The sequence below is a fragment of the Typha latifolia genome, chromosome 2 (assembly GCF_019914945.1).
Source record: "Typha latifolia isolate L0001 chromosome 2, TyphaL0001v2, whole genome shotgun sequence".
NCBI lineage: Eukaryota > Viridiplantae > Streptophyta > Magnoliopsida > Poales > Typhaceae > Typha > Typha latifolia.
In genome coordinates this window covers 18,487,193-18,509,228 of record NC_133087.1, presented here as the reverse complement: position 1 = coordinate 18,509,228, position 22,036 = coordinate 18,487,193, and the positions used below count along the sequence as shown (strand labels likewise).

The 22,036-nt window shown below is 38.3% G+C and overlaps 2 protein-coding genes across 7 annotated transcripts; one reads left to right on the top strand and one right to left on the bottom strand.

Moving 5' to 3' along the window:
- Positions 1-256: 256 nt before the first annotated feature.
- LOC140782199 (CBL-interacting protein kinase 1) lies at positions 257-4,572 on the top strand. The gene is made up of 13 exons (XM_073128651.1): positions 257-661; positions 813-875; positions 1,949-2,020; positions 2,158-2,265; positions 2,409-2,489; positions 2,568-2,621; positions 2,725-2,850; positions 2,919-3,125; positions 3,226-3,327; positions 3,670-3,786; positions 3,883-3,954; positions 4,103-4,177; positions 4,270-4,572. Exons 1-13 carry the CDS (start codon positions 476-478, stop codon positions 4,387-4,389), a joined length of 1,383 nt encoding a protein of 460 aa, XP_072984752.1. The 5' UTR covers positions 257-475; the 3' UTR covers positions 4,390-4,572.
- Positions 4,573-5,219: 647 nt separating this feature from the next.
- On the bottom strand, positions 5,220-21,782 carry LOC140781875 (chromatin modification-related protein EAF1 B-like). 6 transcript variants are annotated; one of them, XM_073128155.1, is made up of 24 exons: positions 21,645-21,779; positions 19,633-19,884; positions 19,496-19,550; positions 19,300-19,397; positions 17,719-19,192; positions 17,513-17,632; positions 17,094-17,348; positions 16,420-16,605; positions 16,128-16,208; positions 15,042-15,102; positions 14,369-14,955; positions 14,248-14,298; positions 13,446-13,503; positions 13,147-13,343; positions 12,622-12,675; positions 12,449-12,529; positions 11,955-12,092; positions 11,687-11,803; positions 11,255-11,352; positions 10,894-11,109; positions 10,424-10,814; positions 6,602-8,108; positions 5,863-5,946; positions 5,220-5,336 (listed from the first exon to the last, which is right to left on the bottom strand). In XM_073128155.1, the coding sequence occupies exons 2-22, from the start codon at positions 19,719-19,721 to the stop codon at positions 6,672-6,674; spliced, it is 5,844 nt and encodes a 1,947-aa protein (XP_072984256.1). In that variant the 5' UTR covers positions 19,722-19,884; positions 21,645-21,779; the 3' UTR covers positions 5,220-5,336; positions 5,863-5,946; positions 6,602-6,671. The 6 variants fall into 6 exon arrangements, with proteins under 6 accessions (XP_072984256.1, XP_072984255.1, XP_072984251.1 ...); XM_073128154.1 differs by having other exon boundaries at positions 5,240-5,339; XM_073128150.1 differs by lacking the exon at positions 5,220-5,336 and having other exon boundaries at positions 5,573-5,946; positions 19,633-19,776; positions 21,645-21,782.
- Positions 21,783-22,036: the final 254 nt, after the last annotated feature.

Here is a 22,036-nt window from a genome sequence, read left to right as displayed (position 1 = left end):
AACTGCCGGACAAGATATTAGATACCTCTTTTGTGCACGCAATAAGTTGGAAGGTATATGGAGCAAAGGAATTCAGGATCCGGTCACCACCGTCAGTCATATACGGGTACAAAATGATCCCTGTGTAGTTTGTATGGCACGCGTACTAATCGGTGTTATAGGAATAAGATTTGGGTTGGACCGAGCGGTGACCGGACGCTATGGTGACGGTATCCCTTATCCTTCTTAATATATCCTTTTTCCTAGTGATATAGGTGTCGCATGTAAATAAGGCCCGCTTGGGATCGCTTCACCTCCCCTATAAGTACCGGCTCCCTCTGCACCACCTCGAACGCAAAAGTCAGTGCCGATCCCCGAGGACGATTCCTTCCGAGTCGACTCCCATTCCTTTTCTATTTTGGGAAGCTTTGGATCGCGGGGAAGGAAAAGAGAAGGGAATCGAGAAGAGGAGTGGGAGAGAAGGCAAGGCTCGTTAATGGTGAGAGAAGGGGAGGAGGAGAAAGTAGGAGGCACGAGACTGGGGAAGTATGAGATCGGGAAGACGCTCGGAGAGGGCAATTTCGGAAAGGTGAAGTACGCACGCCACGAGGATACCGGAGAGGCCTTCGCCGTTAAGATCCTCGACCGGAAGCGGATCCTTGCCCTCAAGATCGACGACCAGGTCGGCCCATTCCCGGAACAACTCTATGTGTTTACCACTCAATTCTATTACGCGAGGGGGAGGGGTATTCTGGGAAAGAAGAGAGAGAGAGAAGAGATTGATGGATTAGTCGGGTAAATTTATTTTTAATTTTTGTTTCCACTGGGTGCAGATTAAGAGGGAGATCGGGACGCTGAAGCTTCTCAAGCATCCCAACGTCGTCCGATTACATGAGGTTTTGTTTTCCTCTTCTTCTTCTTCTTCTTCTGTTTTTTATTAAGAACATTTTACTTTTACAACCCTTAAACAGTTAATTTATCTCTACGCCGCTCCGAAATTATACAAAAAGATGATCTTAGCTAATCAAAGCGGCGCCGATGCAGAAATTTAGGAGTTAATTGGATTTAAGTATAGTTTCTGGAAGAGCCTTAGTTGGATAAATCTCGCTTAAATTAGAATTCCAGCATGATAGAGGCCAAAAGAAAAAATAAAAAAGATCCTAATTTTGTAATATTGCGGTGGCTTTGCTACTGAGGAAGGAATCTCCACCGTTTCCCTCTTGCTCTCCAACTGTGAGTTATTATCCTTTTGCCAAAAGAAAAAAAAAAAAAAAATATATATATATATATATATATATATATATATATATAATATGTGATCGAAATTCCATCTGTGCGTAATCGGGTGGCGGTGGGCCGCTTCGTTAGTTAGCTGATGCGGACCAGGCCATAATTCGGGCCCCACGGATTGGGTCCCAAACAGTGAGCGTTTTACTCGTAACCGCTGGATCACGTGACGAAGTGAACTGGGCTCCCGAGGTGGGGACCAATGGAAGATGGTCTAACACCAACCAATGATTGATCGGTGGTCCTCGAATTGGTTCATTTGAGCCCTTTCCATCCACTAGACCCCACCTCGAACCGTTTCCTATCTTTCTCTGCCTGTCTTGAGACTAATCGTGCAGGCTTAGGCCACACGATCCTAAGCATACTTAACGCAATACTATTGCTTTTATGTTTCACAATAGTGATAGAGATGAAATTATCGCATCATTCGCTCATAATTTTTGTCTGTCTATATACATTCTTTAAACTCGTGCTTGCTGATCACTAATGTGGCAGAATTATGAACTCTATTAATTGAAAATTGGGCGGTAATATAGTGTCCAAGTTTAATTTTCCTTTGCGAGTGCATGAAAAATCTGTCCTGACAACTTTTAAATCTCAAAGGATAAGAAGCATTTTCTATGAAAAAAATGTGTAATTCTTGCTTTACTACGTAGCATCTGATGATCAATTTGTACTTCAGGTGTGTGCGAGCAAAACTAAGATTTATATGGTCCTTGAGTATGTAAATGGAGGCGAGTTGTTTGACAAAATTGTAAGAAAACTTATTCCTATTCCTGTTGCTATCGTTTAGCTACACAATTTGTTTCTCCAGAAATTGATTTGTATGTGACCAGATATTTTCTCTTTGATTTGGTTATCTTACACTTCCTTTTTCTAATTACTGAAAAGGCATTAAAGGGCAAACTTTCAGAACACGAGGGGCGTAGGCTTTTTCAGCAGCTAATTGATGCTGTAAGCTATTGCCATGAAAAGGGTGTCTACCACAGAGATCTGAAGGTAACTTTTGGCTGCTTGAACAACTTCTAGAGCTGCACTATCTTTTATCAAAATTTTGAGATGACTTTATTTATAAACTGGATCTGCTGTTTTAATATTAATTGGAATGTGACGGCTTATTCTTCTGCATTCTATTGTTACAGCCAGAGAATGTTCTTGTTGATGCAAAAGGCAACATAAAGATCTCTGATTTTGGGCTCAGCGCCTTACCTCAGCAACTTGGGGTATGTAATGATTAGTTTGTCCTCATATTGTTGCATACTCAGACTTCATAATTTATTAACGGCCTTTCTATATATCAGAATGATGGATTATTGCATACAACCTGTGGCAGCCCCAATTACATTGCCCCTGAGGTAAGAATTCTAATTTCAACACTTATTAGAAGAATGATTGCTCATGTATCCAGTATCTAATATTGATTATTTTTTTTAAAAAAAAAAAAAAAAACTTATGTAGGTCCTTGCAAACAGAGGTTACGATGGCTGCATGTCAGATATCTGGTCCTGTGGCGTCATCTTGTATGTTATTCTTACAGGGTATCTTCCTTTTGATGATAGAAATCTTGCCGTCCTTTATCAGAAGGTATGTTATAATAGTTAGACATGTAATACTACTAGGCCATTTTTCTCATGTGATGTGATTTGGCGCAGATATTCAAGGGAGACACAAGGATCCCTAAATGGCTCTCTCCAGGTGCTCAAAACCTTCTGAGAAGGATTTTAAATCCAAGTCCAGTTACAAGGATAAACATGGCGGGAATTAAAGCGGATGATTGGTTTAAGCAAGACTATACTCCTGTTGTTCCCTATGATGATGATGAAGATACAGCTCAGAATGTTTTTCTTCCAACCAAAGAGGTAGACATGGATTTTGATGGCATTAGTATTAGCTTTTGCTAACCTGTATTATGTCGACTATTATAGATTTAACTGAAAGCAAGTTTTATCTTTCTTGAAGCATGAAGAGGCAGATGACCATGGAACACCCGTCCATATCAATGCTTTTCAGTTGATTGGAATGTCCTCATGCCTCGATCTTTCTGGCTTCTTTGAGAAAGAGGTATATTACATCTTCATCTGCACCATGGGTTATGCCTTTCTGCACTCGGCTAGTCAGTATGTGACTAATTCGAGAACATCATTAGTTGACAAGATTAAAATTACTGGTCTAATTCATTATAACCGCTCTATCTGCTAAGAAATATCAACATACTGAAGTACGTGACCCGTAATGTAAGAATCATATGTTAAAGGACTTCTCTAAATGTGATGATCTAGCATGGCTCACTTGTAGTTAGTGTCGTTTCAACCTAACCAAACTATAAAACCTAATTTGTTATATGTTTATCAATCGCAAGAAGACTTATCGAGAGGACCATTTTGGTGATTTTATTCATTGCAGGGTATCTCTGAACGGAAGATTAGATTTACATCAAATCATCCGCCAAAAGATTTGTTTGAGAAGATTGAGGACATTGTTACTGAAATGGGCTTTCAAGTCCAGCGGGGAAACGGCAAAGTAAGTATATTAGGTTTTTCATCATTTGTAATATATCTATATTCTTGAATGATACCATGAGTTCTGGAAACTGAGACTGGTCCATATTATTTGCAGCTGAAAGTTATGCGACAGTGCAAGAGCTCAGTGACCTCAAAGAGACTTGGGTCACTTTTAGTAGCTGCTGAGGTAATTAGATGAGTGCGATTTTATCCATAATAGTAGGAATGAATATGGTTCGCCTCAGGATCGGCCTGTGGTAGTTTTTTTGCACTGAATGACCACATATATATACATACGTTCAAGGACTTAATAGTAGCTTTACTTGCGAAACCAGGTATTTGAGCTCGGTCCATCTCTGTATGTCGTTGAATTAAGGAAATCATCTGGAGATCCTTCTTTGTATAGACAGGTATTGAGGTTACTCTCTTTAGATGTGTAGATTTGCTAGTGAAACGAATTTAGCTTGCAAATTGTACTAAACTTTTTTACCAATGCTTGCAGCTCTGTGCAAAGCTATCAGATGATTTGGGAGTTTGTAAAAGCCAGCAGCTTCTTAAGACGCAGTCTGTAATGCCTGACCTCAGTAGTTTGGATGGCGAAATGCGTCTTGCTGCTTTATGAGTTGTGCAAAAAGAAAAAGTTTTACACATTCATTTACCGCTAGCATCGAGATTGCTGAACTGTACAAAATGAGTACCTGACCGAGGGGTACTGATCTTAATTATACAAGAATACATCATTTTGTTTGCAAACATTGTACAATAGATTGGATGGGATGCTAACGATTCAGGAAATTTGAGACAATACTGCACAATACCGAAGCTTGTCATAATGCCGATTGCATCAATGACGGGTTCGCTGATTTGAAATTCTAATATATAATCACTAACCATAGTTACAAATATTTTGAGTAGATTAATCAAACGACACGGGGAAAATTTTGCAGAATAGTCGTACGTGTGGCCATTGTTCATCGAGCCGTGCATCAAATGCTATGCGCGCATCTCCAACACTTATTACAGAATATAGTATTAACTAAGGACGGTCGCATTTTCTCAAAAGAAAAAGAGAAGAACTGACGGTCATGACTACGATGACAATAGCAGGAAATCTGAATCAGATTCAGGATCCAGTAGACAGTAGTACAAAAAGAGTCCGTGATCTAGCCAGTTTAGTGAAATTTACAAGATACAACATATTGCCAATTCATCCAGCATTCCTAATCGTCAACCAACAAGACTACTTGAGATCATTTAATACATTTAAAATATCAGCAATGATAACATATAATGTTTATTACTTTTCTTAAGCAATAGTTTTAGACGTCGTTTACATCAGAAAATCTACGTTTTTAGTCTACATTCTCCAATCTCCGTCCTCAAATTTGAAGGTGCATACTCGCACCAATACAGGATTTGACGAACAAAGATATGGGCAACCATACCTCTATGCCTGAGATATCATGAAATTTGTTTGAACCTCTACTATGTTTAAAGTAACCGTGAAGTCCATTTTTATGCAACTCCGCAAACCTGTACCCCGGCTGCTAACGTATAGTCGATGTGCTGCTGCTGCACAAAAAGGTTAGCAAATTAAAGGAGTAAATTGTTCCTCCTACTGGCCCTATCAATTCTGGAGGTTACAAGGTAATGTTTCTTTTGCTTTCTCCAGAGGAAGTGGAAGCTAGCCAAAAAATGCTGCCGGAGGGTATAAACCTCCCCATCTTCCAGGACCACAAGATCCAATGAAGAGATGAAAATGCAAAATAATGTTAATAAATGTTAATGATATGAGAGGCTATCAGTTCAGTGACTAGTAGTACAAGAGTTTCCACTAGGAAACAGAGACTGTTCTGTACAAATTTTAATCATCAAAACTGCTGTGGGAAAAGGCTCACCAATTGCACAATGTATGCCCAGCTCTAGTAAAATATGCATATCATGGGCAAAATATACAACATAAGACCAATTCGGGTTACAGTTTCAACTACAAAAGAAAGAAAAAATCATTACAACCACACAACTCCATCCTAAGGAAGTCAGATCTAACTGGTGTGGTGAAGACATTAGATAAGGCAAGGACGCAATTATGTACCTGGCCTTGAAGTAAGTGGAATTAGCTCAAGTTGGGAATAGACAAGCACAATGGGGTATTCCTCAGCTTTCATTGCCTGGAAACCTACAGCATAAATTGAGAGAAAAGCTCAGCAAACAGAACACAACTAATGTAAAAAAATATAAATCGAAATCCCTAATTCTGTAAACAATATCAGTAATTGCATAGTAAAATCCCTGTACAATTCCTATCCTCTTCAGATACTTTAGCATGCTTATGTGAAAATAAACATACACATAAATAAAGAACCAATTTGCACAACACTCATGAAAGTTTAGTTCTACATATAATTTAGATATATGGAACATGTTTATCCATAGTAAGAGAAGCTAATTCAACTTGGTTAAGACTTTCACGTGCAAATTAACAAACAAAAGAAGGCAGTTAACATATACAGAAACTAAGACTAGAACAAAAGTATCTCTGCAAGCCAATTGATCGAACTCTGTAATGAAGATGCATTTTATATTCTCAACAATTCCATGCTTTCAAGTAAATTTTCTTGCCAACAGTGGCTTTAATTCACAATCTTTCTGTAATTGAAAAATAATTGATAAACATTTCCATGAAGGTTTGCCCATCGGATTATTCCGACATCAAACATATTCTAGTTCAGATAAATAGAATGGATGTTAATGAATATGGATGTTGGGAGCACTGAACAAAATGATAAGCAAATTATGTACGCCATATACTGCATACTATAGCATTGAAATACCTGTACACTAGCTTTACATTAGAGAAGAGAGCCACTTCTCCGAAAATGGTCGATCTGGCTTTACTCTTTATCATCCTGGTCCTGAGTTTGAAGGCTCTGCATATACATTGCCTGGTGTCACTGGCCGATGCTGATGCTGAGGCTGCTGCTGTTGTTGCTGCTGAGACTGTTGTTGCTGCCACTGGCCCCCAACATTATGTCCATGAAGAGATGCACCTCCTGACATTTGCCTCTGTACTAAACCTTGGCTGGAAGATGGCAGTAACATTTCATTTCCCCCTAAAGTCTCATGCGGAGTACTAGCCAACTGAGCTGTTGAAGTTCTTGTGCCTGTATCATATGACGGTTCTTTCTTCCAATGGGTTAAAGATGAAACCACAGGAGAACTGCCTGAATCTGTACAATGAGGAACGGATGTAACTGGAATCATCTGATTAATTTGGGCTTGGTCAGTTGGGGACTCTATCCTACCATCTGAATTCAGTTGGCGATTTTGCTGAATCATCCCTCTTTGAGTATTCTGCTGAGATGGATTAATCTGAACTTGCTGCTGATGATTGGACAAGGGCAACGAAGGAGGAACATGTGGTTGCTGGGAAGCTAACAAGGTGTGATTGGGAGAACCCTGTACAGGACCTTGGTTAGAACTATCAGAGTGAGAAGGCATTGCGGACACTAGTTTTGATGATTGTGGCAGTGGACGAGGGTATAATTTAGATTGATTTCCAGGTTGAGGTAAAGAGGGATTTAAATTAGCATTGCCAGGGAAGAAACCTTGGCCCTGTTGCACCATATTTTTCTCTGGAACTTGGTTTTTGGGGGTGTTTGAAAAGCCACTGGCTTGAGAGCCATCTACTGACAGGTTCTGGTGCATCAGCATGCTCCCTCTGCCTAAACCTTTCATAAGCTTAGCCTGCTGTTGTGACTGTTGCCTTTGCTGCTGATTTTGCCTAGACTGTTGTTGTTGAACCTGCTGTCGCTGTCTTTGCTTCATAATCTGATTAGGCATTCCAGAGCCAGCTGGTTGATTATGCGTCATATGCTGCTGCTTATGTTGTGCTTGTGAAGAAGGAACTGAAGAGACAGATGACTGAGTTGGTTGTTGGATTTGTGAACTATTTTGCATCGACGCCATGGCGCTGGTGGATCCAGGAAAACCATGCTGTGGTTGGGACATCATCCGTTGTTGGATTTGCCTCTCTTTGGCAAAGCGAATAGCATAAGCCTGCTGCTGTGGGCTCGAATGGTTAATCCCTTGGATATGAGGGTGGTGAGGGTTTCCAAGCAAGTGCGGCTGTTGCGGCATCTGATGAGGCTGTTGTGGTATCTGATGCGGCTGTTGCGATTGTTGAACCTGAAATGACTGTACAGGTGAAGAAGCTGTTGCAGTAGGAAAAGGTGCACTGACACCACTGAAAGGAGGGGCAGCTTGACCATTCCCTTGTGAAGCTTGCATATGGAGTTCTTGCATCATCATTTGCCTATGGTCGTCGATGTTCTGACCGGGCTACATAGAGCAGATTACAGCATTCAGAATTCAAATAAGAGAGCATGAATTGTGTTAAACATGCAAAGTATGCCTTCTCTTTTCATCTTGCTATATGAATATATATCGCTTTTATGTAACCATACTTTAAAAGCTAATTTGAAGCACCATGCACCAAAATTTGCAAATTTTACTTTTCTCTAAATTCCATGGGATTTGTGGCCTCTGAATGACTTTCTTAACATCTGATCTTTTTTTCAGTCCATGGATGCTGAAGGGGGCATCCTAGTGAACAAGGCTCCAGCCATTGGTTAAGGCTGCCAATATGATCCAGGCGGCGCAACAAGACTCAATGAAACTCAACTCATTTATAAATATGTAGAGCTTGATTCATTAGATTAGGCTTGAAATTAATTTCAAGCCAGGTTTGATCATAGGTAGGCTTACTCAGTGTTGGCTTGATAAGGCTCGAAATACAAATATATACAGTTTAGTATAAGGGTCGATGAGGCTCTATTGGATCAAGATCTGAAGGTTCATATCAACTCATTTAATCAAGCTTGAATTAATTCAAGTTTGATAAAATTCAAGCTTGAATTAGGCTCAACTAGAAAAATATTTGATTTTGTTTATCAAGCAGCTTGTTTACGCTCAAGCTCAACTCATCCAAAAATATGCTAAAATCAGCTTGAAATGAAAATAATGAGACGAGCATGATTATATTACTTTACTTAAGCTCGAAATTGATTTCAAGCTTAGCTTGAACAGGCCTCCGTTCAATTTCAGCTCGATTATACTCCTACTAACAGTTGACTAGAGAAAACAATATACATGCAGCCTTACCCTCAGTACAGAAAGGATTGTTTCCATGACTTGAACTCATGAGCACTTGAATGTACACTAAGTGGTGATCAAGTTTATTTTATGTTGGCGTTTAAGAGCTAACCTAAAAGCCACGTTCCATAGAAGATTGAGATCATGCATCATCAAGGCAAATGAAGCAACAGTTACCACACAAAAGATTTCATATAGAACACAAATGACTCCATTTCCTCTGGCAAATTATATTTCCAATTAGTTTCAAACAGGCACAAGTTATGAAATGTGTACTAATCATTGTTTAGGTAAAAGAATGTCTGAAATGTTTAACGTTCACTGGTAAGTAAATATGAAATATCTTCACTGAAAATATGTAAAAAGTTGGCCAAGAAAGTCATGCAAGTTTTAGAATGCCATACAATTGTACATCAATTCAAGCTTGCCGCAAACTGGAAAATGCCCTCCAACAGATCTAAATACCAAGTTACCAACAGAGAAAAATTATAGTACAACAAAGAGCCATGGTATGTCATACATATAATAACCAAAAAATTGCAAAAGGCCATGCAAACATCAGGCAAGTAGGAAAGTCTCCTTTATATTTCCATTGAAACGTTGAAGAAAAGGCCAGTCCAAGGGTGAAAATAACAACGAGGCCATTTGGTTTTATGTATTTAAAAAACTGCATCCGCACTTATAAAATATAATATAAAAATTGAATTTTTTTATGGGTCCCATAAATTATCATTTCAAAGGGCTAAGTTGGGTCCAACATTGTATTTTGGCATCCACTTCAATCAAGTGGATGCCAAAACTCAAAACACATTCTTCCAACCTTTAATGGGAGGAAAGAAAATAAAATATATGATATTGTTTACATTGATTTCAAATTTAACACTACTGATGCTGCATTTTGAAATACATGAAACCAAATGGCCCCTAAGATAATGTTAGGATAGATTCATTGCATAGAGAAGAAAGCTAAAGAAGTTGTATATTGAACAAGTTAAAAACAGCTTCATATACAAACATAATAAAAAAAAATTTAGAAAGCCACCAGACTGTCTATTAGAGACACAACAAATGACTCGATTGGAAGGTGTCAAAAAGGATAGAGAACAACCCAGAAAGAGAATTAGCTAGTGAGAAAGAGGAAATATGATGGTTCTCAACTTACATTGAAGATATTGCCAAAATGAAGTAGAATGAATAGAATTATTTGATGTAGTCAAACCTCAATTAATAAGTCTACAAGGTTAATCTCTTGCATTTTTCTTCGCCAATTTCATAATAAAGCTCAAAGAGAAGCACTAGAATCATCATGCTTCCTGGGGCTGCTAAACTAATGATTTGGCAAGCAACCATTCAAAAATGAGATGTTTATCATTGAGATACTACAACTCAATCACCCATTTTAAGTTTCACCTTATAAAAATATAAACTACATGTAACTATCAAAACCAAACTGAACCCTAGTAACTTATCAGCAAAGCTGAAATATTGAACTGATAGCTCACCCGCATCATTGGCAGAGGTTCCCGCGGCCTCAATATCGAGCTTCCTGGGCCAGAGACAGCACCTTGTTGGACATTGACTGTGTTCTGTATTCCATGCCCATTGGTTGACAGCATATTTGCAGTAGGAACCATATTTAACATTCCCGGGTGATTAAGTCCCTGGAAGCCTGGCCTTGGCAAAGGCATACCTCGACTTACACCACACATCATTCCCATACCATTTCCACCAGGTAACATGCGAGCACCACGATCAACCCCAACAGTTAAAGGCCCAGGTACAGATAAACTAGATTGTAGATTTCTACCAGAAAGCATTTGGTTGTACTGCATCCTTTGCTGCTCATCAACCTGTAAGGAAGTTGCTCTAGGAACACCATATCTCTGAGCATCCCTGCAAGAATAATTTTAACACAAATATGAGCAACACAATCAATGTAAATGAAAACTTATAAATGTAGCTAGTCATGTACCTTGTAGAGGCACTCAATGGTGCAGAAGAAGATGGTAAATTGCTGCTTAGGACTATACCAGGAGATCCGGGTAACATGTTTACATTTGAGGTAGGAAGAATAGGAGAAATAGAACCCTGATGACCTGGAAGTGATATGCCATTTGTATGAGGCCCCTGGTATCCAAGGGAAAGAACTTCTGGGCTTGAAGTGATTGCATCACAAAGATCAAGCGGACTGTTTACAGAGAAATTACGTACATAAACAAAATGGATTGCATCATGGAGAATAAAAAATGCAAAAGGACGAAGAAAACCTAATTGGAAGTGAAACTAGACAGTGCTTTAAAAGATTTCTGCATTCACAAAATGATAAAACTTACGTCAAAAATCCTCCACCTAAGTTGTTTTGACATGTTTGGAGAGCAACGACATGAGAACTGTGAGGTGGAGTTATCTGCCTCTGTTCCTGACCATCATTCTTCACAAAAAGGCAACTCATAAGCATGACCAAGAATGACATAACATGAAAGCACAAAAAGCAAACTCAAATCTTTAAAGAGATGTGAAAAGAAAAATTACAAAAGGATAATGTTGAATTAAGAACTTATTGGCATACAGGCATAAGGTAATAAGACCACGTTGGGGTCTGAGAAGAGTTGCATATTTCACATTTATATTGGTTTTGTAAATAACCTAAGAGCTAGGTTGCCAGGTAGTAGGGAGACATTTACTGTCAGAGGAAACCATATCTAGTGTTATTCTTCAATACGTATCATGCCATTAAGAGGTTTACCATTTAACTGGGAACAGACCTGATTGCAACGGGAATGAAGTTGCTGGCCGAGCAAAATGATTTTTTCAAAATGTGCTTTCAATGTATCTTCTTCCAGAGGTCCTTGAAGGCGCTGGAACAACTGTCTGGCACTACCCTGATATGGAAATTGAAAATTAAAGGAAATATCAAATGAGTCAGACAACATGTACATAGATCTATGGGATTCATCAATATTTTGGTTTTTAGTAATTAATTGATGATAAGAAAATAATCCATCTTGATAGAGAGTAAAGAGAAGGTGATGCCTTTGGAATGCCAGGTAAGGTCGATGGATAAGGTTGAGATGAGCCAGAATCTTCTGCACTGTCAGCACCATCACCAGCACTTTTATCCATTAGAAATTTGTGGCGCTCCTTACATTCCTTAGGCTTTCTGAATATACACTGCAAGTGTAGAATGACATCAATTCCTGTGGCAAAGGATTAAGTAAAAGAATTTGATCTTTCAAAACAAAAGCGCTTATTTAAAAAGTAGCACTATGCTGGAAGCGCCATGAGTAGATATTAATATAGCACTTAAGGATAAAGCATCAACACCAACAAAAAGGCATATTCTCGGGCAGAAAATAAAGAAGTTGCTAAAAAATTTAAGCCTAAAAAGCAGCTGAAACTAATACAGAGAAGTTACTAAAAAGAATTCACGAATGCATCAAAATCAGCAAGAGTTAATACTGCATGCTGACAATATGATGCTGAGGAAATAAGAGGACAAACATGAAATAAATGAGAGATTACTTCACCTTGAACTGGAGGGTGCTGTTAATTGCATCACTTACTAGCTCCCAATTTGGACCCATATCATGAACAAGGACAACAAGAGCCTGGCATCACATAATAATTCACAAACTGAGACCATGGCAGGAGAGAATGATGCAAAACATATATATATATATAATTGGGAAGGAATGGAAACCTGATCCTCAAAATTTGACCATGGACTTCCAGAACCTGCATTACCAGCCGCCATCTGCAAAGAAGAGAATTTAAGGATGGAGAAACTGATGTCTCAAAATAAACGCACAAATTTACTGCATTGCCTGCTTATTAATAATTAAGTTCTTTGCTCTGCTCATAAAGGACATGTCAGTCAAGGGTTTTCTGCTGCAAATTAGTAATGTTAACAAAAGTTAACATGTTGAAAGTTGAAACTCCAAAGAATAATATCGCTGTAAGAGATACAAGCAGAGCAATGTAATCTTATGTTCTCATGGAACCAAAGGATAGCACTGCCTTATAGAGAACAATGATGGCATTACTTAACAATATGATGAAACTAAAAAGCAGCAACTTTTGGCATGTAAACTAGGAGGATCTCAGTTAGCTAAATAAAGAAGAAGTAAGAATTTCTATATTGATTATTTGATCAAATGTCAAACAAGCACATGTTACATCCTCATAAACAAAAGGGAAAAACCAAAACATGCAATAATGTTCTTACCTTCAATGCTTTATTCTTTCTTCCACGATCACGATTAGCAATAATTTTAATGAGCTTATTTGGATTTGACATGTTACTCATTTGCGAAGCAACTGGAGAAGGCATTGATCCATTAACTGGTGTGACAGCTTCTTGCAAAATATCTGGCACTTGCTTCAATAGTTTAGGCCTCTTAGCAGCATGTTGACCATACACAACTGCAGACATTTGAGAAGCCAATATATCAAATGCCAGGAAATTGCAAATAACCAAGTAATTGCTGATATAAATTATAAAAACAGACGAGGAGATAAAACTACCAGTGTTTCCATTTGAATCATAATGCAGACTCTCCAATCTCTTTTTGGCGTGATCCTTCTGCAAAGAAAAAGCAGGTCGTTGACAACAAATACACTAGCATCAGAGGAATTCATGGCAACCATGTGGCTAGCTAAGAGATGTGAAAGGTGACAGGTTAGGCACTATCAGGTGGCTTATGCATCCATAGTATTCAGCTCATGATCTTTTCAACAAGCAATTAAGTTATTTGCAAAATGGTCTAGAGTGAAAAAGAGTACCGAGGATTAATATACTGAGACAGAGCAAGAGTGCCAACGAAAAAGCAATAATACTGAAAAATTGCTGGACTCCAAGGAACCCACTAAAAGATCACTAATGGCTGAACAATTAGATGTACTAAGGGTGGCTAAGGGAGGTTTCTTTGACTAGAGAATGGTGTTCTCCCTGAAGTACCTTCTTGTCCAAATTGACCAAGATACTATTAATGTAAGTATGGTCAGATCTGAAGCCCAGGCTCACCATAGTTCTAGCTTGGGTGAAGCCTCTCTTATATGTTAAAAGGCCTTTCCCAAAGTGTTTTAAAGTAGTATGATAATGCAATTCTAGAGCATTTCTACTAGTATCAACACGAGGCAAGCATGTGAAACCAGAAAGGAAGAACTCAATAAGATAGCACAATATTGCAGAAGAAAATTCCAAGCACGTGATGAGAGTCAAGATACATTTGATTACATAATAATTATTTAAAGAAAAGGAGATGACCAAAGGAAAACACAAAAGGAGATTGTCAGAAAAAATGCTTAAAATAAGAAGACATATCACCTGGTCATGTTGAACCATAGAATCAACTTCAGATCTTCGCTCATAAGAACCCTGCAATACAACAGGAATCAGATAGTTTTAGAAATCTTACTTAAAAGGAGCTTCTTCAAAAAGGTATTACCTTTCCTGAGACCATTAAAACACGGGAATCAGTCAGACCCAATGAGTTCTTGTACCCAAAATGCTTAGGTTTCTTCTTCTTTTTAGATTTTTTAGATACTTCACTATCATCATATGGTAGTTGCCTATCAAAATCAACTGTAGATTCAACCTCCATATTTTTCTTGTGCAAAGATCCTCCATGTAGTGAACTCTGGTCATCTTGGTAGGAATTTGTGTCTCCACTCGAGGCATCCGTTTTACTACTTACTTGCAGCTGTCCAGATACTCCAACAATAAAAGGACTCACAACCCGTTGTCTAGCTGCTGTTCGTATCCGCTTTGTTGGAATTTGACCAACATTAAGAGAACTTGGAGGCCTTTTGCCATTCAATAGTGAGGGTTGATTCCCTGACTTGCTATCTAGGCATGGTTCATAAGATATATCTGCACCCACATCATAAATTTGTGTTGCAAATGCCCTCTGTTGCATGTTTTTCCTCTTCTTGTGACCAGACTTTGATGAGAGACCACCTTTGTATGTTCCAGGCAATAAATATGTGCATGTTTCACCTTCATCTTCTTCGTAAGCATTGTCCTGAGGTCCATCTGAAACCAAATATATGCCGGAATAAGATTTCTAAATCTAAGTAAAAAAAATTGAAAATCATTAAGAAATCAATATCATCTAGTACCTGCAACAGAACCGCACATGGACGTCTCGCAATCGTCTTGATGCACATTATTACCCATTTTCTAGAACAAAAGAAAGTCAAAAATAAATAAATAATCTAAAAATGAAAGGCACGGAAATTAAGAAAGCAGCAGTGAACAGTGAAAATATACTGAGTAATACCTTATTGAGGGCAGAAATCTATTCTAAATAGACCAATCAAGCATTTCAAATCACTGACTAAAAGCATGACAGTATTGAGTCTCCTTGCATGGCATAAGAAATTATACTAGTGTTGTCTAACATTAGGCAATGATATTAAAAGAGTATCTTACAAGTGGTTGTTAAACCCCACACATTTATTACACAGTAAAAAAAAGAGTATATCACCAAACTAGTAATAAAGATTCAAGGCCTCATATCAGAAATAAGATCCTATTATTTATGGTAATATCGAAGTTAAAAATTTACCAACTTAGGGCTGGTAGAAGTGGAAGAGACCTTAGTAGCTCGCAATCGTAGAAAAAGGTCACATAATTAGAAAAAGAAATGGCATAACTTTTTTTAAAAGATGAGCTTATGTGGCTTTTCCATGAGTTCACTCATTATCCCTACAATAGTTTTGAACTTTGAATTGCTCATTGGTTCCAAATAACCAAACTTCTCGATCAACTAATCCTAATATAATGTGATATTCGATAAGAGTGGTTTCAAAGTTGAGTTGGATAAACCCATTTTTGTATCCCACATTAAAAAAAATGCAAACTTTTTGTAAGCAATTTTACGAAAACTAGAATCCAGTATTGCTTGAAGCTCTGCCTGCACATGCCATTATTAATCAACTAATCATAATATACTAAGAATTCATTAATTTAAAGTCCACATAGTGTTCATTTCCGACCTTCTTAGAAGTACAAAATACATTTAAAAAACTGGAAAAATCTTTAATTACGAAAAACATAAATGAACTTTTGTAGTTTAAAAATAAATTGGTCAAAAGTATCCATCTCAGAAAGTGTAATATTCAATTTACAAAAATTGCATATTGTACTGGAACTCTATTTTTGATCCTTCAGGTGTTGGAAATAGTGTGGAAGAATGATTTTACCTTGTAACATGACCACTGGGACTCCACAGATTCTCTGTAAGCCTGCATTGCACCAGGGGGTACTGAATAAAAGAGACTTTCCTGAAGAAAAAAAAAACACAATTGTTAGTTATACTAGTCTAAACAGAAAATAGAATACTAAATTTACCATAAAGCAAGTATAGCCTACAACCAACTTTTGCAAATCACATACTAAGGTTATAGTAATCTTAAGCACATGAAATACTAAATTATTTCATATAACAGTGTGACATGGATGGCAAAACACAAAAAGGAAAGATCTGTCCCATACTTCTGAAAGTTGATATGATATATCCAGAATTCCCACAGAGCAAATCCTATCAGGAGTAGTTGGTGCTTCAGCCAGGACAGGACAATCAGGGGTGGTACTGTTGTATTTCAGGAATCGAACTGCATAATCATGAATAGAAAGTCGGATAACCTTCCCAGAAACTTTTTCTTCCACATGCTTGTTGCCCTACAGGAACCAAAAAATTAATCAGCTTTCTAGTGAAGATTAATGAATAAAATTACTAAAACTGAAAACAAAATTGCAAGCATATTTCATCTTGCTAATAGTGAGGATAGAAAGGGATGGAAAATTCTGCTATCTTATAGTCGAGGACCCTCGGCAAGAAGTCCATGTGGTCCTATTATTATTGTACTAACTCAAATAGCAAGCAAGTCACAAACTAAACATAGACAAAAGCAGGTCAGGATGTTAACTTGAAGACTATATCAACCATGAAACATGTAACACATAATAGGCAGGTAAACAAAACACAAAAATTAAATCATCATTTAGAAGAATAAGATAATCATCATTCAGACCTTTTCCCCATATATTGGGTAAGCCATGGACCACATCTCAAATTTCAGAAGGCTCCTATCTTCTTCTAATAATTATGATAAAGAACTGAGTTTAGAACACAGTCATAAATAGAATTTGATATTAAATTCTCCAACCTGCTCTTTTTCATCTTCAGCTCCCCTAAGTTTCCATCTTGACATATCTGAGTCACTCTCATGCATTACATTTGGTGCTTCACCAGTAGACTGCAAAGTTTCAGCTGAACGCCAAAAATGCAAGACAGCCTTCGCTAAAGTTCTAGCCATGTTTTCCAGCTTCCGCTGCATATTTACTTGTTCAAATTTTGCTCGACCACCGGAAGCAATCCAATGGCATACCTGGGATGCAGCTGTAGTTTTCCACAAGCGCTCCTATAAAATGGAAAAAAAAGAGACCCAGGCACTGTCATAAAGTGAAATACATCTTACCCGAAGCATGAAGTGACTATAATTAAAACAGTTAGATGAGACATATTTAGATCAGACTTTACTATATCAAATGCAACTAAAAATAAATCAGGTTCCTCAAGAAGGACCTGCATGAAGTCATTTGCCATCCACGCCATCTCCTCGAGGACAAAATCCCAATGACATTTTTGTCGTTTCTCTATCGAAAGATTACATGAAGACAGCTCCCCGGCCTTTTTAAGATTTGCCTAATCAACATAATTGTTAGAACTTTTTCATTAAAAATGAGTTCCAAGGACTTATCACATCAATTCATAAAAGGATCAAAACAGACCTCTATCATCCTTGCCTTTCTTAGAACAGCATCTTCGTGTTCCTTTTTTGACAACTTTGATTGGTTCACTCCAAAATTGTTGAAGTTGGAGGTAGATGTCGCATTCCTTGCTAGAGGAGGAGAGGTGGTCACCTCACTTGTAGGGAAAACAAATGTGCTTCTAACTAAATGAGATCTGTCGGTTGTCTCAGAATCACCCATAGAGTTATCCAGCCTTCTTTCAGGTTTTATGATGGCATCCCCATCATTGGAGGTAAACTGTCTCACTTCATTTTGTGCATCTATTTTGCTATCACCAATTTCTGTCTCATCTTTGACCTGAACATCCAAGTTGCTGAGGTTTGGATTTGCAGATCTAAAGTCGTCATTATCAATATTCGGTGTGTCAACAGTTGTCAACTGACCATTCTCTTTTAAGCCATGATCATGAGAAACAGTAGAGGTCCCTTCAAATGATGGATTATCTCCTTCCAAATTACTGTCAGTCTTCTTCGACATCAAAATCTGGCCTCCATCAGGATGTCCATCAATGTTACCAGTCATCCTATCACAAGAAGAATCCAATTTTTTGCTACTCAAAGCTGCAACTTCAGTAGCAGTGTCAGGAATACTGGTTTTACCATTCATTTCATCGTCATGAATGTTTATACTTTTTTCCAGAGCAAAGTGATTGGTACTTTCTGCAATTCCAACTTCTTTCTTGTTTTTACTACAATCAAGATTGCTAGAATGGAATGCAATTGAAAGAGCATCTTCTTTTTCAATAACATCAGATGTTTGAGGGGTGGTACCATTTGTAACTGCCTCAGCATTTACATCAGGCTGTTGATTGTTGTGGCCAATTTCTGGCAAGGTTTCAGAAGTACTAGCCTCTGTTGTTATTTGGGGAAGTCCATTTTTTATCACATTACTGCCTTCAGTATGTGCTTGCACCCCATCCAGCTCCATAGCCAACTGATAATTAGAACCAAGAGTCGTTAATACAGCATTACCATTGGGACTAGCTTCTTTTGAGTTGGAAATGGATGAGGTTATGTGATCTTCCACTTCCCTTGCTGACTCTTTTGTTTCCTTCTGATCAGGACAGGTAGAATGTATCACTGAAGTTCTATTACCATGATGAAGACCTAATTCAGATGTGGTAACATTAACACTATCACGTGTCGATCTAGACCTGTTCCGTCGAGCATATGCTTGACTCTTTACTCCAAAACGGAAAATAACAGAGTCATCTGATTCTTTTGCATTATTAGAACTACCAATTTGTGAAGACTGCTCCATTAGAGCAAGATTGCTTCTTTTACCACTTCGTTTAATATTTCTGTCCCCACCAGGATTGCTATTATCTCCATCCAAAAGCAAAAGATTGTCAGCAATGTTAGGTTCACGACCCACTGAACCTCCAGGTTTGCCACTACTTTCGACGGAATCTCCCCGCGGCGAAGCAGTGAAAGCAAAGCTACCTTTTGCTTCACTGCAGAGCAAAATCAAACAAAAAAAAAAGAAATAAAGAGAGAAATCACTAACAGGTTTACCAGTGATGATAGAAAGAAAGCTATGGGCTGCCAAGCAATTGCTAACCTTGTCACATATTGATCAGCCACTTGATCTGTTAGAGAAGTTGACTGCACACTGACTGTTGCTACATGACCAAATTTAAAATCCAATGGATTGCCGCCCTACAAGTATTAGAGCAAATGGATAATATAAAAGATCTTTTGGACGGTAAATAATCTGATATAAAACCAACATAAGATGAACTCTTTATGCATATTACTTTCTCAAGAAATTCTAGTTCCCTTCTTCGCTCTTCGCGTACATCAAATTCTTGCCTGTAGTTTATGCATCAAACATATCAGATTTCTGCACCAAAGACCAGCAATAGCTTACATATACATTACTCTCTCAACATACCTCAACTCCTCCTGAGCCTTTTCGATTGCCACACGACGTGGTGAGGTCTTGGAATCCACACCAATTCCACAATCTATAATGCCTCCCATGGAATCCACCTCAGCATTTACTAAGAGAAAGAAAAGGCGCTACGCCCATCCAGAACTGCAACACGTTCTCTTCAACATATCATCAAAATAATACACATTCCCATAAACTCAAAAGCTGTCAGTCATAGTTGCACAATCCAACAGAACTTATTAATTAGCCAACCTAGCAGGAAAAAGAAAATTCAAAAAAAAAAAATAGTGCCAAGTGAGACAACTACAAGAAAGATAAATCACAGATGACATTATCAAAAAGAAAAGCGCACACATATCCTTTAATAACTGCCTTGTATTCTCAATCGTGAAATTGTATAGTTGGGAGGGCGCCATTTTCCTTTCATTGACTATTAGGGCTTCCAATATTTATATATTGCATTTCTTCAATATGTATATTGCACTTCTTCAATTTGTATATTGCACTTTCTTATTATAAATGTGGCCTGCCCTCAATTGTCCATTTCTCTACTGTTGTGTTTTCTGTTACTCTTTTATGTAATTTAAATTAGTATACCATCATAACAATGTAATATGTGCTACCTGAAAAAAGAGCATTGTTAAAATAGAATGTGGAAATTTGTGTTGGTGCGATAGGTGTTTTGCTTACACAATTATGGTTTCCACTTCTATGGCATCCCACTGCCTATAGTGAGTGGCAACCCACTGCCTTATCTATTTATTTAGATTTAGCACATTGAATATGGGCACAGTTGAGATTAGAATGTTTTGATGGATGTACAGATTACTAGGAAGAGAAAAATAAGAAAAAGAGCACTATCAGGAGGTTTTTCTTACCAACTATTGCAGGCAAAAGTTAAGATTATATCACTTAAGACGACAAACTCAATATAGACCAAACAATCATCAGCTAAAGAATAACACAACTCATCTTAAGAGATCAGCAGGGAGAGTGGAAGGCCAAAAAAGAAATATAGTTGAAAATTAAAAAGAAGAAAATTTACATAGCCCACCACAATTAATTGGACTGATTTGCTGGTTTTATATTTTTTTGAATATCTGGTACATTTAGCATGCCATCAATGAAAGCCTAAAAGGAATATGCCAGTGCTCATCCAATTACTTCATTTGACAAATATATATCATTTTATCTGACTACTACAAGAAGTAGCATAATCATGTAGACAAAGTTAATAAGCTGATGGAACCTGCATAAGTACTTAAACAAAGATAGTAGAACCTAAATATCTTTTTCCTTTGTGCAGTTCTGTGGAGTAAGCATCATTAAGGACACACTGTTATGACCACAATGTGTCCTGCAGTGGAGCATAGTTCATCTTTGCAATTTGAGAATCAGTATCGAAAGCAGGACAGATGAGAAGTAAATTAGCATTAGTATCAGTCTGAATGATTCCAGAACAAACACTTCAGCGTTGAGCACTCTCATGCATGATAGAATGGAAGTGAAGTGCAAGTACTCAATCCCAATACAAAACTACGGAACTATTTAAACCTACACGTACAACTAACCACAACTGATCATCCAACAACTCGGAGTTAGTAAACTTATCTCCCTATGGCAACAAGAGCAACTTCAACAAAGACAATGCACCACAATTCACGACAAGACAATGTCGCAGAAGAATTTCCACCTCCTCACTCCGTAAACGCAACTCAAGCAAGCATTAAAGACATCTAAAACATTTAGTACCTCGAGAAATCAAACACAAATCCTCCCAACATACCATTCTTCCATCGTATACCGCCGCCCGCCGACCACAGTACCTAGCTACAAGCCCATCCAAGACGCACGCACAGGAATCAACAGTCTAGAATCCACATATTACGACCGGAAGCGAACCACAGCAGAGAAAACAGCAATAGAACAAGCTAAAGGTGTAGGGTTAGAACTAGGGTTAGGGTTAGGGCACAAAGGGAGAGGGGAAGGAGCGGGGCGAGAAGAAGAGGTACCTTTGGGTGAGAACGTCAGCACGGACGTTAGCCGTAGAGACAAGAGGGCCGCCGGAGACGGTGGCTCGCACGAGATCGGAGAGGGCGGGACGAGGGATCGATCGAGAGGCGGGTGCGAAGGAATTACGACTTCCGAGGGGGGTGTCGAAACGAGCGAGATGGGGGGAGAAGAGTCGAAAGAGAAGTGGGCGTTCGTAAACCCGATCCGAAGCTAGTGTGACACAGAAGGGCTCGATCCTTGGTCCACTATGACTATGCGCCAAACCAGACCCACTACTACTTATTGCTTGCACCCAGACGGACCTGGAGGGGGCCAAACGGATCAAGTAGTAGTAAATTTCTCACGAAAGCGGATCGGATAGTGGATAAATCCACTTCTTTTCCTGGTAGGA